This window comes from Syngnathus acus, chromosome 11, assembly GCF_901709675.1.
Source record: "Syngnathus acus chromosome 11, fSynAcu1.2, whole genome shotgun sequence".
In the NCBI taxonomy this organism is placed as follows: domain Eukaryota; kingdom Metazoa; phylum Chordata; class Actinopteri; order Syngnathiformes; family Syngnathidae; genus Syngnathus; species Syngnathus acus.
Window position 1 is genome coordinate 7109370 of NC_051096.1, and position 18038 is coordinate 7127407.

Here is an 18038-nt window from a genome sequence, read left to right on the forward strand (position 1 = left end):
TCGCCGGCGAGCGTGTGGTGACTCATGTTTGCCAGAGGGAGACAGTTGACGGACAAATAAGAATTACAGCTCTGGCCTCTTTATCTTCCCGTTTGACTTACTACTACACTCGTGTGATTGATGGCTGAATGCAGGCCTTGCTGTGTAGGAGATGAAGAGACACGAGCTGCAATGTCGAACAAAAGGCAAACACAAAAGCAGAACCAAGACAAGAAGAATTGGAAAGATAGTGAATAGACATTGTTAGTCGTCGGAAGGGATGAGCTACCATTTGTTCCCGAGAATACTGTTGTCAATGCATGTTGTACGTCATTTTCAATTCTGTTGAGTACTGCTGAATTTGAATAATTACGGCTCACAACTTTGAGGTTGACCCAGTTCCCCAGCAGCTTTACTCGCAACCCTTAAAAGCCAAAATCACTATTTGGAGACTGGGCTGATTTGTTGTTGCATCTTACTGGGCACTTTTTCATGTGTCACGTTAAACATAATACGTCTGAACACTTCTTCACTTCACATTTTTGCCAGAAAGGTAATTTTCTGTCTTATGTCGCAATCACAAGTCCTTTGAGCCAACTCTTAATTACAGAAGCAGCCACTTCAGGCAATTTGAAAGCAGTCGTGATAAACTAAGGTGTTTACATCATCAAAAAGCAGCTGCGCTCGTAGCAGAATCGGGAGAAATTAGCATCGCTCATCACGCGCCGGAGTGCTGACTCCACGCAAGTTCAAATTTGAACATTTGCCGTATGAAAAGTTTTTCATAACAGGTGAATTCTATTTGGAAAGTCACATTTCAGTGGATCTGACCTAAGCCAGTGACATTTGCGTGGCTCATCCACAGGAGCTTGATTTTATGTTCACTTTTTAATAAATCCATAGCAATGTAATCAAAATACCGTGCTGATAACACACTTGGCAGACCGAGTTGACTAAGTTGCCTAGCAACGGCAATGTGTGCGTGGCGCATCCAATATAAAAAAAACCCCATAAAAATCCCCTCCAACTCCAAAAAAAAAAAAAAAATCAGATTTGGAATTGGCTGCAGGTAACTTTTTTCTTTGCACACACGTGCAGACATGTCGGCCGTTGTTTTCACCAGTTTTCCAATTTTCCATCAGGCCGAGCACTATCAGTAGTGTTGTATGCTGTGGACCCGTTCGATCAGTCTCAGGGAATAGAGTGTGCCTGCAGCTCCGTGCATGGCCAGCGCTTCTTCTCCCAGGGGCCACTTCCCCTTAATTGAAACTCAACTGAAACACAAGCCTGCAAAGTACAGAGGCTCCTGCGACACTGTTATCTGCGACCTCACGAGTGACGGGCAGCAGCCTCTGGCTTGGGAAAAAAAAAAAAAAAGACCATCCCTCGGTCCTGGGCACACAATGGAATATGACAATTCCACGTAGGCACACAAAAAAATGGAACCGAGTCATGATCTGGACCGTGACTGAAAGTAGATGGCGGCTCAATGGAATAATAATGATGGAAATTAAAGTCAGGAGGATGTATTGCCACAGGACAATGCAAAATAATCGGATGATAAGATGGCTAGAGGTAAACGGAAAGTCAAGTATGGACAAATGAAATGAATGAGATTGCTGGCTTAAAGTGGGTTAAGGCTGCAGGCTATGCGCTAATCACTGTTTAAGTCTGTTAACTGTGGAGGCATAGCAAAGCGATTCCTTACACAATATGGATAATGAAATAAAATTGAGCCGCTGCCAATAAATGATTGTGATAGACCTTCCGCTTCAAAATGTGCATGTATTGCCAACAACAAAGGAGTATAATATTAGACACACTAGAATAATGATGATAGGGCATGGAGAAAGCTTAGCAATTTAGTTTGATACACTGTATTATGCTGATACCTCCAATAAAGCTGGCGACTGATTAAAAAACATCTATTAGGCAATGATTAAAAAACAAATGTAAGCAGGGGCACTTGTACCTCAAGGCATTGTTGTTTGAATGGGCAAATTACCGTAATTTTCGGACTATAAGTCGCGGTTTTTTTCATAGTTTGGGTGGGGGGGCGACTTATACTCAGGAGCGATTTATATACATATATATGGGTTTTTTTCACTTTTTTGGGCATTTTATGGCTGGTGCGACTTATACTCCGGTGCGACTTATAGTCCGAAAATTACGGTATGTTTTTTTTTCCACTGGTAAAAAAAAAAATATATATCTATTTTCTTTGGACATGGCAAGGTCACATGGCAGTTCTGCTGACGAGTTCCTTTCTAACCTTCCTCCCGCTTCCCACCATTAACAAGCAACAGCAGGGCACATGCTTAGCATGCAGCAACACCTGTCTTGCCCACAGTCCTGTTTTTTTTTTTTTTCCCCAGCAGCTTCATCGTCAGCATCTCCAAGTGAGCTTGCCGTAGTGTTGAAGGCAGACTTAGAGTGAGGCTCTTTGTATTCTGTTAATCCCCCCCCGCCTCCAAGTACAGTTGCAAAGGGTAATGGAGGTTAACAAGAGCTTCACTTACACACACGCTGACTGAGTTCCTGAGAGGCCAGAGGAAAAAGCACAGTGCGTGCTATGTAGAAGCCTCTCCATGGGCCTGTTCAATTCAATTCGGGATGCTTGTAGTACCTTCTTGATGGATTTATGATGGCACAAGATGCCAAACAGTCCCTTGTGTATTTTTAAATAATTCATTCCATATGTACAATATACGACATTCCATTTATTTATTATTAATTTATTGAGTATGCAGCGGTCACAAAAATAACTCATGAAGTTTTACTCTGATGAGGAACTAACATCTCATACAATGTTGATGAGCATGTTGCACTTGATCTACAAAGATTCCAATTTATTTTTTTTTTTTTACAAAGATTCCCTGGCTGGAACAGATTGTGCGCATTGTTGGCAACAGATGTCTACCTATTTGCATATACTAGTTGCAGGACTTTGATTTGTCAGATCAAATTCTGCTTAGTAGAAATTCATATAAAGTTGTGGCAAGTGGGTGCATTGGAATAAAAAAAAAATTGTTCTGCTTCATTTGATATATTACACATCTCGGTAATTTACACCTATGAATCAACCTTTTAAGAGATCAGATGAAGGGAAATATACCTTTTAAAAAAAAATGGCTGACTAAATTACCTCGGATATGTCTTGATCTCTAAATTACCTCGGATATGTCTTGATCTGAGACTCTCAGCCTGGATCTTTTCAATAAATCAGAGTTAATACAATGTTGGTACTTTTTCATCAAATGTTGGCTCAGGCTGGGCATAGCGCATCTCTAGAAATAGCAGGAGAACTCGGCTCAATATCTTTGTCGCATCCAATTGTAATTGCGCGGGGCAACGGTGGCATCTCTGTTTGGATATTGCTGGGTTAGATTTCCCAAGAGTTTGGAAAAGCGTAAAAAAAACTCTCTCAAAGTCTTTCTGTTGTTCTCAGTGTCACACCTTTTGGGCCGTGGCAAGACGACAAATCTCATCTGTCATTTGAATGGATGGATTTATTGGAAAGCAAGAAAATAGCTGACATCTCTATGGAGACAGATTTGAAGTGGAAACATTACAAACTGTTTTTATTTCTGGCATTCCACCAATGATTACATGAGCAAAAAGAAAAAAACAAATCCTCCTTCTGCATTGTCATGGTTACGCACAACAGGACCTATCAGATGGGATATTTAAAAACAAAAACGATTCCTCTCAGCATTGTGCCGGCCAAATATTTCCATTTACTGCACCAAAATGCACAAAACAATCATTTTAGCAACACTTCTCTTCCTCCTCCCAAATTTTTCCTTCTGCTCCTCTGCATCACTTTCTCCTTCCTCCTCTGTCTCTTTTCCTTTATCGGACATAAATTTCAACACATCCTTCTCAAGAGGGACCATCATTAGCCGCTAGTCTTTAGCAGATGGACTTGGCAGTGCAAAGGCGGTCAATGGTAATATCCGATCCCACTCCAGTCATTAGGCGAGCATTAAAACTGACACGGCAGATTTTCATTTTGAATAACAATAAACCTTTGTCTAAATCTCACCTTTTAATAACCTAGCAAATTAGGACTGAGAGAATCATAATCAGCTCCTCGCTCCAACTGCTTAATTACAACGACATGACGCACACTCCGCCATAGGATGACGCTGACGACACACAAGAAAGGAAATGAAGTCGAGATGGGCTTCAGCCGCTCTGTTTGAAGTCAGCCGGAATAACAGCATTAATATAAAACACAGAGAATTGCAAGGCCGCTGTCTGTCAGACGGGATATTTACGTGTTTCCACAAATGAAATCCTAGTTGGCCTTGCCGATGCAATTTCTGATATTTGTTATCTTTGCTTTTAGCACTATTGATGATCAAAATGACAGCTTTCACTCAAATCGTAAATTGTATCTGTCATTTATTTTGGAGTTTCATTGGCACAACTTGTTAGTCTCAAAAATCATCCAATATAACAGTGCTCCATATAATTTAATTGCAAAGCAGGAAAAAAAAAGGGAAAGTGACAACTAAGCATAAATAAAGAGATAAAAGATCCCACGGGATCAGGTTGAACGGCAATCTGCTCAATGCTTGTCAAAGTCAAAGGCACTCAAAAGGTGAACTTCATCCGACTCCTTGCGATAATTGGCCAATAAAATAAAACACTAACAAATGTGTTTGCTGGCCCCGAGGGGGTAATGAGATACATGAAAGACTTCCAATATTTTCTGACTGATGATATGATGGCTGCGTAATGAAGACTAATATGTCGCTTATAAATAGCTGGTGGGTGGATTTGGTGTCATACGACCTGAGGGTGCGACGTAGCGTAGTAAATGACTGCCATAGCACAACAGTTGCATCATTTCTTCATCAAATATTCTGTACCTATTTTCTTTTGTACTGACATCACTCAACCACACCACAAGCTGTAGCCAAATAAGATGACAGGAGACTAAAGTGGGGGAAAAAAAATGAAAGCCATGCTGCTCATCCAGTGAATTGCATGCAAATGATAGTTTTCAGTTTTTCCTTCTATAAATAAAACTATTGTCATTCAATTAGGCCTCCACCGTCTCTTCATTAACATGGATGTCCGACAACCAGTTTGGCATTCTTCCCTGATCGTCACTGTTAATGTCATGACAGATTTATGAAGAGCAATTCGGCAAGTGAAACCGCAGTAAAGCAATTTCCCCCCGTGAGTGATGGCACACGTTCTACTGCCACAGCGCCACGCACTTTCATTAATTCATCCTGCCATTTCGCATTGGCACTCTTCCCCCCCATGCTAAAGAAGCACTAGCACTTAGGTGCATTAGTTTGAAACTTCATCATTTTCTCTTTTCTGATTTACAGAAGTGCGACTGAGTACAAGAGTATATAAAGGATTTTTCCTTGTGGTAGCAAATACGAGGAGGCGTCTCTCATTAGGTGCATCGGTGGTTGCCGGCGTAGTTACAAGGCCAGGCCATCCTCAGGTCGGACTGGAGGATAATCAAAAGATAGGATGACACATGGCGTGTCCCTGAAGAGTAGCCACTGGTGTGGGGGGGGGCAAAGGATCGCTGCCCGGCATCAGACTCACAACATGGACTACATACTGATATGGACACAGAAAGACAGCAGCGCAAAATGAAACTGACATAAAATGGATTCCTGGCCCACACACAAAGCATATGTGAGTTGAGAAAATAATTTGCAGAACAATAAAGATAACGTTCGAAATCTGCATACCACAGCCAAACAACAAGAATATTTTCAGCTATTACAAACACGACCCAGCTTATATTCATCTCAGTAAGTCGAAAAATGCCGTAAAATATTCGAAAGTATATACCCAGTTGCTTTACAGTCTTAAGCACTGTGAGGCATCGTTTCAAGCCAAAGGCATTAAAAGTTCCCCATCAATCATGTCTGCCCTTAAAGTGAAAGATGTTAAAATAATAATGGATGATCAGGTGCGCTGCTGTGCTATTGCTAACTACGCTGCCATAAATCATCAATAGAGCAGCCTGAACCCAAACAGGCATAAAATACATCATATCCTTTTTATGTACCCTATCATTGCACAAGATGCCTTTCCAAAAAAAAAACCCAAAAAAAAAAACCCCCCCGCCTAACCTTGGCTTCTTTTTGCTGAGCACTCAATGTCCTCACACCCCTTTGTGTTGCATGGTACAAAATGCTCTGAGGGGACTGTAAAAAGAATGAATTTTCTTTTGAAGCCCAATATTCATGCTCCAGATCATGTGCACTTCCATTTAGCAAACACATTTTTTACCTAATATTTGACTGATCTGTGCAAATAATACTAAAGTGATCAATTTTCCTTCATAATTAGCCAACCCTACTGAAGGAGAAAATATAATTGTAATTCATTGACACTAAAAATAATCAAACATATATTTTTTTAAATTATTTTTTGTAATTGTCAGCTAGACTACATTATAACATCTAAAGACATCCATGAAAATATTCCGTGAAATTAACATGAAACAAGCTGAAAGTCAATAGCTCATTAGCAGTTTCCATCTTTGAGCACGATTAATTCATGTACGGCCTTGAATAATAACGAAGCCAATTACAGCACTGGAGCAAAGGCATGTGATTTTGCACCAGAAGCAACAGCACAGATTACCAAAAAATAAATAAAAAATGCCCGCTGAACCATTCTGCCTCCCCGTGAGCACCATTTATCCCTTTTAATAAGAAAACAGACTTAACTGACGGGTTCAAGTCGTTTTTTTTCCAAAAGCTCATTATGGACCAACTCAACTTCTGGCTATTCAAGCAATCCAATATTCTCACATTATTTTTCTAACTGGTATATCAAGCCCTCACAAGCCCGGGCATCGCCATGACAACCAATTTTCCCTCGACTACTTCCCATTCCATGTAAAGACCATTGCAAAAGCTGCTTTATGGAATGATGCCTTGTACAGTAAGTGCGCTTAGGGCCTATTGATCCAGTTTTGTAAGATGGTGCTTGGAAAGTCCCTGCTGTCTGGCCTCCTGGATGTCCGCTTGTGGTTAGAGACTGCAGCAGACTGAGTGGAACCAGTCCATGGTGCCAGGCAAACTATAGATGGACCACTTAATGCAATCCCATTTGGCGATAACTGAATGAACGCGGCGTCGTTATTTCTTCTGTAGCCACTCTGAACGATTGTAAATTAAGTTCATCACTAGTATCCTTGAGAGAGTCAGTGTCATATTCAGAGATAGATATAGGTAAAATTATTTTACACATGGTGTGTCTAACCTTGGTATTATTTTTCTGCCTCACAGCTCTTTTGTTCCAGGAAAAAAGAAACAACAGTGGTGTGTGGGTTTGTTTTCTTCTTTTTTTAAATTCTTTTTCTTTTCTTTTCATATATATATTTTATATATTATTTTTTTATGTTTAGTCAATGAGCTAAATCCTTATTTTCTTTCATGTTTATTATTGTGTATCCCCATCATGTCCTGTTATTAACAAAAAAAGATAAAAAGCTCTTTTGTCAGAATGAAGGACATGTGAATGACTGCTGTTATCCAATTTTTCTTTCATTTCCCTGTAAAAAACATTGTTAGAAATTGGAGTGGATCTCCTGAAATGGATTGAAGGCCTAAGTGACTCATTATTTTAAAGTTATGGTGCACTATGGCATCTAAGCAGGGGCACAGTTTATGGTTTTATGAAAAGATATAGACCACATTTATATCTCAGGGACAGGTAAAAAAAAAAAAGCACTTTGTCAAAGGTATTCACTTTCATATCTTTCAAGCGCTGAGCCATAATGGAAGTCTCTGCAGAAGCAATCTTATTGACAGGAAATGATGAAAAAGAATTAATTTGACCTTCCCTTGCGGCAAGAATAAGCAAGGAAGAAAAAAAAGGGAGGAGACATTGGAGAGCGCAGTGAGGACGGACGGATGAAGTCAAGGGAAGCGTAAGGCTGAAGGGCTTTCATAGAGGCGGGCGCTGGTCCTGAAGGGAGAGCTGGGCTAATGAGAGCTCTCGCTTCGCCGGGCGTCTGATACAAGGGAAAGTCCAAAGGAAGAACAGAAGTCACACTGAAGCGCCTCCAGTTTTTTTATTTCATTTTTTTACTCACTGTATAATCCACTTTAGGGCAAGCATATTGCAAAAAAGACTGAAACAGATGCCTCAATGATGTCCTTATTATAAGTCTGTCCTCTAGAGTTTCGTTTAGTTTTCATCGTTCATCTCTAAACGGAATAAATGTAAATGTCAGCAATGACAAAAAAATAACACTATCATTGATTCACGTACAAAAAGACATGACAGCTTTTTTTCTCTCCACTATTCCAGAATAAAAAACTTGATCTCCTGTTGCGTACGCACGACGTCAATCAATAAAAGGAACGCAGAATAACAAATTGGAATAGTCACTTCTTTTTTTTAACATTGTTTGGTTTCGATAATAATATTTGCGATGACACTCCATCGTGTTTACTCGCTACAATAGCCGCTGCTTGTCATGAATGAGTTGCTACGTGTGTGGTAAAATTTGTTTGGAGCATGAAATAGGCAAATGTGATTTTTTTTTAAATTTATTAATACTTAAAAGAATCTGCCCCATTTGTCTTTGTCACCGTTAATGAGTCTTTGTTTGAGCAAATGAAGCATAAACACTCTGGCCATGTCTACATGCCCAGATTAGCGTGGCCTATTCTGAAAAGCGCTTTGGTGGTGGGGCGCCGTCAGCTGTGTAATTCAAGTAGCTTTTTTGAGAGCCATGATTTCACAAGCCAGTTAATAGCTTATTTATTAGCACCAGGGTTGAAAACGCCATTACGGTCCCGAGCATGAAATTGAATCCAGAAAAAGTTATAAATTGGATTTTTTTTTTTTTCACTTGGAAAGAAACGCAACACCAATTTTTCAATTTTTTGCATTTATGTTAATTAAGAGCGAGTCCGTGTAGCCATTGTAGGACCTTGCGCACATTTTATTATTATTTTTTTTTTTAAACGCCACCATAATTCATCATATTTTCGAACATGTCTAAGGTTTGATGTAAATCTATAACCGGCTTCCATTCCCTCATGACATCTCATCTCAGGTGAAGGAATATTATTGTTTGTTCCAATACTAGATGCAAGGTTAATATAAAGTTGTATAGCTTGTGGGTCTATCTAGGAAAATCAGACATGTGAGAGCAAAAACAGAATCGGTCAGATGTTTTCTTATGAGACACGAGTTTATTGCTTTTTCTGTTACCTATCGATCCTTGTTATTGCAATTTCTTCACTTTTAGGTTTTTATAATACTGGCACTATTTTTTTTCATTTCCTGAGTGTATACTGTTGAAAGAAGAAAACATTCCTACCCACCCAAATATCAATAATGCTAGTTTTCCTAATTTAACATGCCGGTGCTCATTTTTCCCGTTTACGCAAAAGAAAAGAAAAACTGCTGTTGTTCCTTTGGCCTTTCTCAGATAATTGTAACCTCGCAGATCTCTGTTGTCTTCCAATCGCACTGACACGGGGGACACGGGGAAATCTAATTATTCCCCCTCGCATGGCCCAGTAACCCTTAAAGGTCAATCAGTGTCCGTCTAGCCGGACCTGTCTGGGTACACTGCAGTAATTACAACACCTCATTTTCTCTCTCTTTTTCTTTTTTCTTTTCCTCCATTAGTGTTTTGTGCCGCAATGTCATGATCGATAATAGATGTGTCTCACCTCCTTATCATTGCTACAGAAATATTGGGCTATTTTTCTCTGACCTGCTTTTTTTGCGCTTTTGTTATTTTCACACTGACATTTAACACACCTTTTTGCATGGGATATATTTACACACCGCTTAATCTTCCACAATTACGTTTCCATAGATACCTTTTGGAAAATAGTATAGTGTTTAACGTGTGGGGCCAAATTGCCTCGACAGAGATGAAGGACTCGTTGGCAGTCATCGAAAATACCTGATTTTAGTTGCAGCTGCTGGGTTATCTTAACTGATATTCACATTTAATGATCATCATAAATAATAAAGTGCGGAAACTATGAAGGGAGCTATCAATAGTCATAAAAACTTGTTTGTTTTGTACAATATGGCTAACTTTTGATGCACTGTTGGTCTTGCGTTTATCTATAAAACAACAGTAACATTAATTATTCTTATTTTCCGTGGGATTTTTTTTTTTTTTTTTTCAAAATCCAATATGGGTTCCTTTTCTCGCCACCAAACCGTTCTGTCAGACACACTTTTCATCCCACCTACCTTCCAGTTTTCCTCTCCGCTCGATCTTCTCACCCATCTGTCGTCTCACCTCTCTTTATTTTTTACATGATGCCTCATCACCAGCCGCTCCATTGCTATTTATCTCATTTCCCTTCTCTGTAGTTCCAATCCCAAGTAGTTACAAGTCTTTTTGCCTCGAGCAACAGCTCAAGGTGCGGATGCCCTGGGCATCGAAATACATTGCTTTCTCTCCAACCTGCTTCCGAGTTCTTGTAAAGTAAAAAAAAACAAAAAAAAAACAGACCAAGGGGTGTTTGAAAAACCCAGAAGGATTTCATGAGCTCCCATTACACTTGGGGATAAGCTTCACAGTAGCTCTTCAACTCCAAAGAGTGCATATTGTAATTTGACCTGAGGCTAGAAGGTCATTGACCTTGTTCCATCTATTCGTATTCACAACTCACAACGTCCATGTTGTTATTTCACACACTCCACATTTTAGTGAGTAAAATTCCTCGAATTTATTTTCAACCCCGGAGGCTAAGTTCTGTTTTTCAGTGTGCTCAAGGTGATGGTGAAGTAAGCAGGTAATGGAGGGCAGCTCACACAATTAGAAAGGAAGCGGCCACGGAAATCAAAGAAAGGTTTTCTGCTAAAAGTAAGTGGAAAGTCGGTGGCTTTGTTAACGTTTGAATTCATAAATTGGACATAATAAAAAACATTGCATTCAAACTTGAGTGTGTAGTGTAGTGTTTGCAAACATTTGAAAAATATTTGAAGTATTTGAATTAAAAAAAACAAAAGTTGACCTTGTGTTAGAAGTTGAAGGGTCCTAACTTCCTCCCGGACGCGGAGTTGCAGGACCTGCTGCAGGATATTTTGCCTTTCTGCTTCCTGGATGATGCCCATTCTCTCCAGCTTTCGATCTGTCAATCTCATCAGAGCCCGCCCTAATAAAGAAAGAATAAAGTTATGTTTCAATAATGTCATTTCAAAAAAACATGATTTTCAAGAGCAGCAGATTAGTGTGAAATGTAATTCCATATATGTTGGCTCATTTGCTCAGTCAATTGGAGCTCATGATGAGAAGCAGAGCTCGATTATGTAATGATATTTAAAGAAGCTGAGCATGGTGTAGTTACAGTTACAAAAAAAACTGCTTTTGCCCAATTTAATACGACCGCAAGGAGCCTTTTTTTTATCTTTTTATTCAGTACAACCAAACAGGGAGCAAGAAAAGTTAATGAACACCAACTGGTGATGAAAATAACAATAATGCAGAAAGGGGAAGAGGACTGAGTGAGTCAAGGCAGTGTTGGAAGCACAATCAAGCGTCATCCTGGAAAAATATACATTGTGTCTGGGAGGAATCCACAAAAATCCATTAAAGCGCCGCAACTTTTTCATTACTAAATCATGTTGCGGTGGCGTGTTTATAATCATGTGTTGGGACCATACAATCAATAGCGACACAAGGTCCATCAAGATCCCTTATTAAGCTGCTGTTGAAATCATCGATTTAACAATGTAAACACAAAGCCACCACTCTTTTGTTTAACCAATTGTGGTTCAGGTTGAATTCAAAAACAACGGAAACATTTTCATATACGAGTGAGTGCCGAACAACCAAATTAAAGATTAAAGATTAAAGATTAAAGTCCCAATGATCGTCACACACACACCTGGGTGTGGTGAAATTTGTCCTCTGCATTTAACCCATCCCCGTGTGATTTTAATCCATCCCCTGGGGGAGAGGGGAGCAGTGAGCAGCAGCGGTGCCGCGCTCGGGAATCAGTTGGTGATCTAACCCCCCAATTCCAACCCTTAATGCTGAGTGCCAAGCAGGGAGGCAATGGGTCCCATTTTTATAGTCTTTGGTATGACCCGGCCGGGGTTTTTGAACCCACAACCTTCCAGTCTCAGGGCGGACACTCTACCACTAGGCCACTGAGCTGGTTCGCTTGCATAATAAGTGAATGGAAATAAGATGGCTTTATCACCCCAATTTTCTCCTCTATACTGCTCCTCCATTATCATTTTTGTATTCAGATGACTTTTTCACGATCATACTTATCAGTCACCTCTGGAATGAGGTAAACAGTTCTTCACATTTTTAAAGATAGTCGTGCTTTTGTGGGGGATAAAAACAGCCGCACATTTGATTATTTACATTATATTGTAAAATTCACAACCCCCTAAAGCTAAAAATGTACGCTAGGAAAAAAGAAAATGATACATGTTCACACAAGTGCCAGATTAATGAGTGGTGTGTAGGCAGCAGTGTTGCAAGAAGGCAGATTAATCTTGAGCCCTGCCCCAGCAAAAGCTACTTTGATGAATGGGAGTGTAAAGTGCATGAACATTCATACAAACACACATACAATGAATTTTGTGGGATTCAGAATAAAATGCAAATTGAGGTCTTACACACACACACACATGCTGCAGTGACCAAATTGTGCAAAAGGCTATGTAGATTCTTATTGATGGATGGATGGATGGATCTAATTAATTCCATTGTCATTTTTTTTCTAATTACAGACATCGTGACACCTTTTGCAGTGATTTTCGCATAGTCCAGAAGATGTGCCTTTAAGTCATTGATGGCACCAAGCTATTCCTTTACAAAAAGAGTCCGGTTCTTGTAATTACAACAGATTAGAGACTAATATGTAATTATGCCCTAATATGCTTTAATGCATTTTTAATGACATCTGGGTGTCTCTGTTAGGGATGGGAGGTAAAGATCGAGGGAGGCGTTGGTGGGAGGCTGGGACGCATTGATTCTTTGGGTACAGGAGCGTGGCTGCATACTAAAGTCAAAACTGCATAATCACAAATAGGCGCTTTGCCTGCACATCTATGAAAAGCATTTGAATCAGCCAACAAATCTTAATTACAGCATGTACACAAGCACATATATCGCAACAATCATCCTATGTTTGTATACCTACGCTCTCTGTTGTTGTATCGATATAATTAAATCTATTTTCTTCCATTTATTTCCCCACTGTACACGATAATAGCATGTAGACCTGCACAAAAATACATATTATGTGAAAGATTGAATTATGGCCTGTTTTTTTTTTTTAATTGTGTTAATTAGTCCTTGTAGTGGAAACAAACTGAATTACTTGAAGATTTTAGAGCCTAACATTATCTCCAAATTGCAATTAGGAATATCCTTCATGTGTATGTGTATTTGTTTTGTTCCTGTAACATGATTATACCTGAACAACAAACCAATGTTAATATAATGTTATGAAGCTGAGCTCCATTTGCCCAATTCTCTTGAGAAATTAGTCGAAAATTAGACACAATGTGACTTTGGTCCGGGGAAAAACATGCCTGGCCCTACACGATTTATTATTTTTATCATATTGCATATTTGTTTGTTAGCTAGCTATACTGGCCACCTATTTTATAACATTAAAAAAAAGTAAATAAAATGTCCCAATTGGAAGTTTCAAAACATATAATGGTGAAAATGCATTAAGGGCAAAAACGAGACACATCATCATTCTACCACTCTTGGTGACCTCAGAGCGATTTTCCACTCTTAGACCATCGCTGAATCGAAGGGGCCCTTGACGGCAACAAACAAACATATTAGCATGATCAGTCGCGCTCCGAGAGGTGGAGTGCATGGCAATTAACGTTCGTCTGTTGCCATGAGGACCCGAGAGTTGCTCACAGCGGGGTGACCTTGAGGATCCTTGTTAGGAAAATGATTGACGTGGCAAATGTTGTCTGTGCTGACGCTTTGACTGTGGAAATGAGGCTGCAGGTGGCTGCCACGGACAAAACGAATCAAATCTGGCTTTGGCTGGATGACAAGTGCGAGATGGTTGGTTCAAGGTTTTACGGGGATAAAAATAAAACAAAGATTGAGAAATATTTGCGTGCAAGCATTGTTTGGGTAGCAGCTCTTTAACCTGAGGCTTGGTCATGTGATCACACAGTAAATATCTATTTCTAAAAATCAGAATCGTCATGCATTACCTGTGATATCGTGTTGTTTGAAGGAGTCACTATAGATCTGATGTTGATTGGGACAGTGTTTCTTCAGCCATTTGCAAACGTCCTGTTGGGTCCACAGGGCCACTGGTTTGGATAGTTTCACATAACCGGGCTGTGAGAAATAAATCATGTCAAATGTGTTTGGTGTCATTTCAGAATACATTTGATATACAGGAAGTTGGAACGTTAGAGCCTTCTAATGTGATTTGTACATACAAAAAAATATTTCAAAAAATACTCAACAGTTCGAGGAATCATCCAAATGCAAATGTAATCATTATAAATATGTATTTTCAATTTCCCAAAATATTTTTCGCTCTGTGGCAGCAATTTATTGGCAGCTCTTCACTAATCACTCAGCTAAGACTGGGAAGAAAAATAAACACCTTTGATTTGGTGCCTTGATTTTATGCAATTGTTTCCGCAGACAGAACATTGAAAATGTTTGCTTTTTTCACCCCCCCCCCCCCTCGGTGACTTGGACATGTGAGAGCAGAGCGAACAAAACAAACACTGCATTGTGGCGGCTTGGTGAGACTGCAGAATGTAAAGTACAACATTGAGCAGGCAGCAAACGTTGAAGATTTCTGCCCAGGCTTTTGATTCTAATTGAGCGGCTACTACCATCACAAACAAGCAGTGGGTGATTAAAATTTCACAAGCGCTACCTTTCACTTTAGCTTGCCCTCCGGCTTTGCCGTGGTACAGCATAGCAATGATATTCTTTCCTTCTCTTCTTCACCGAGAGCATCGACCTACAGGTACTGGATGCGTTTTCCTCCCAGGCTTCTCATATTCCGTCCCCATCAGCTCTATCTCACTTGCCATTCCACATTTTGCCTCTCATCTCTTCCTGAATATGGAAAACCTCTCCTCGATGTCACCCCTTCCAAATGATTATAATTGGGGGAATGGGCTGCTAGGTTTCATCAAATTAATAGCCTGCAATGCTCACAGACACCCACATTTCGACAGCTAGGCTAAGGTTAATTAATTAATTGGTCCATTTGTAATGTCGCTGATAAGAAATGATGGGCAGTTGAGGCCATGCTTCTAGATTGATGGATTCATAGCCTTTTAAAAATCGACTTGAACCCTGGATGCTCTTCCTAATATTCCATTTGGCATCTTAGTTTATCCGACCCAATAAGAGGAGTTACGGTCCAGTAGTCTGTCTTCCGAGCAGGAAGTCAAAGTGACAGATGGCCAAACCGAGCGAGAAGGCAGGTTAGGCCAGTCCGCATTGCACTTAATGCGATTGCTTGGCAACCTGCGTTGCTGCTGATTCTGCAGGGAGGTGAGGGTGGATTAAGGTGAGTGGGGTGGGGGGAATGGAGGACAAAACCACATTAACTCTTAAACACAGCTCAACCCAATGTTAATTAACCCAGACGAGGAGCCCGAGGCAACAAAAGGGAAAGTGAGACTAAATTCAGAAAGACTGTGTGGGAAAAAGTTTGACTGACTGAAAGACAAAACAAGTGGAAAGACGCACTGTGTGTATGCGTAGCTGACGGACAAGGATAAAAAGGAAAAAAAATCAAATAAAAAATAACACCGGGACCTCACAAACGGATTTGACACAGGAGACTCATTTTCCGTGAACCCATTTGTGAGTCAATGGCCGTCTCTGTTTTACATTCTACTCCGATTCAGCCCAAAGCAGCGCTCCTGGGGCTGCGGGAAATAGGTAAGCTGGTGCCGCGCAGTCAGCAAGCAGATCCAAAGGATGAGGAGAAAACAGCACGAGAGACACAAAGAGCTGTTTGCAAAAACTCTCAGCCAATTAGAACTTTGAGTGACAGATCAAGGGGATGAAAAGAGCAAGTTTTTTTCCAGAACTGAATACATCTGGAAACAAGCATGTGCATAAAACGTGGTAAATTGGTGACCAATGCACTCACATGTTGTGCAATATAAGAGAAAAAAAAAAAAAAAACAATATGATGAGAAACTTGAAAGACTGTCAGCAAAAACATTCCCTGCTGTGTTGCCCTCGGCTTTAATTGATAACTAAAAGCCCGGCACGGCTCACCGATATTCTTCATGTTACCTTAGCAACGCTGCAAGGACACGCTAAAAAATGAAAGACAAGCTATTGCGGTGCTTTGGGGAGGGGGGGAATACGCAACCCTGACATGAACCAGTGGCCAAATAAACAGCCACATACTAACTAACTGCAAACTATAACATACGCAATGAAGCGTGTAATTGCTCCAACACTGATATGCATTTAAAGATCCAATATGGACGGAGTCAGCTAAATTAATCAAGAGGCAATCACCTCTCTTTGTGGCTGCATGTAATTCAGAATGAAATGCACCGTGTGGCTGAATGTTTCAACCCGATGGTGGCACTCAACGGAGTGAATTGGAATGAACGCAGAACACATTTCAATGTCATTTCATAAATGACGAACACAAAAAGTAATCCTGGTGATTTTTTTTCTTTCTAAAATGTTGATGTAATGGCTTCAAAAAGGTTTTTATTGAATAATATTTACATTCACTTATCCCCAGAAACACAATAATATGACCTGAGAAATCAAAACTTAAATGAAAAATTCACTGAACTGGTCAGTCCAAGCAGAGCAATTTACTATATTTGCCATTATCTTCATAAAAGCAACAGAGTAGGCTAATTTTACGACTCCATAGAAGAATAGATTAAGAATATATTATATTGAGCAATCGGGCATCATTTTAGCTGCTTGCTGAATATGTGTACAAATATGTATTTTACTAATAGTGTCCTTAAATTGCAAGGTTGAGGACAAGCGCTCCCTCTCTTGAAATATTCAAATCGTATACAGTTTTAGAGTGCCCTCTTGTGTCATACACGGGGCAGTGCAGGTAGGGATTGCACGGAAATGAACTGTGTTGACTGAGCAAGTGCCTATTTGAGATCTCGTCATCAGTTGTGATCTCCCCCTCGCAGCTAATTAACATCCTTGCCAAGCTTGCTTTCACCTTTCATTCTTTCCCTTCCTGTCTCACTCAATTAAGCTGAGCTGGATGGAGATGAAAATCCCTCCAGTTAATTATTCAATTATATGAAAAGACTGGTGTTGATATGTGTAAGAATAACACACAATGATAAATAACTTAATGAGAGGTCTTATTCGAGATGGATGAAGATTTGCAAACTGTGCCAGGTGAGGCCTACCACAGAAACCTGAATGTTCATGTTGAACAGAGAACTACAGAAGTAAAAAAAAAAGATTCATGAAGCAAATTTGAAGCTTCATTTTGCTACCAGTACTATTTGGTATATTATGTTACCATGACGACAGACAATTAGACCATTATAGACAATACTTAAAGGTGGAATGATTTTGGACGGTGTCTCACCCGTGTGAGCTCAGACTCGGATACTGAGCGATGTGGTGGCAACCGGCGCTGAAAGATGGAAGGGCTTATGTCATGGTAGCTCGGGCTGTCGTCATCCAGCAGCACCGTTGGGCCGTCGACCGATTCCTCCTCCTCATCCAGCTGCGATTCAACGTCTTCTGGGTACATCTGGTGGTCGATGCCATTCTGGCTCAAGTTGCAGTGAACAGCTGTGCGGGTCAGAAAGCACACACGCACACAAATTTGTGAAAAAAAAACATGATTACATGTGACTCTAAACTTTACCGCTAGATGTCGACAAAGCACATCAAGTGGTGACTGCACAGTTCAGCAGAGGATAGTTTTGGATGATGATATGGAAGAATCCAATATCATTTGCAACATTTCACCAATTAAAAAAACTAAATTTCTGAATCTGCATCTGGATAATCAAACAACCAAGGCATTGGAAATATTATTTGCACGGAGATCAACTAATCATATGTAAATAAAAGAAAACAATTT

The 18038-nt window shown here is 40.0% G+C and overlaps 1 protein-coding gene across 3 annotated transcripts in view; it reads right to left on the minus strand.

The window, feature by feature from the left end:
• samd12 (sterile alpha motif domain containing 12) overlaps positions 1–18038 on the minus strand; it is a 31505-nt gene that overhangs the window by 8452 nt on the left and 5015 nt on the right. For all 3 annotated transcript variants that reach the window (XM_037264321.1, XM_037264322.1, XM_037264320.1), the window contains 3 exons: positions 17535–17743; positions 14167–14296; positions 10974–11114 (listed from right to left, as the gene is read on the minus strand). In XM_037264321.1, the coding sequence (XP_037120216.1) occupies positions 10974–11114; positions 14167–14296; positions 17535–17743 (480 nt within the window). The remainder of the gene's footprint in view (positions 1–10973; positions 11115–14166; positions 14297–17534; positions 17744–18038) is intronic.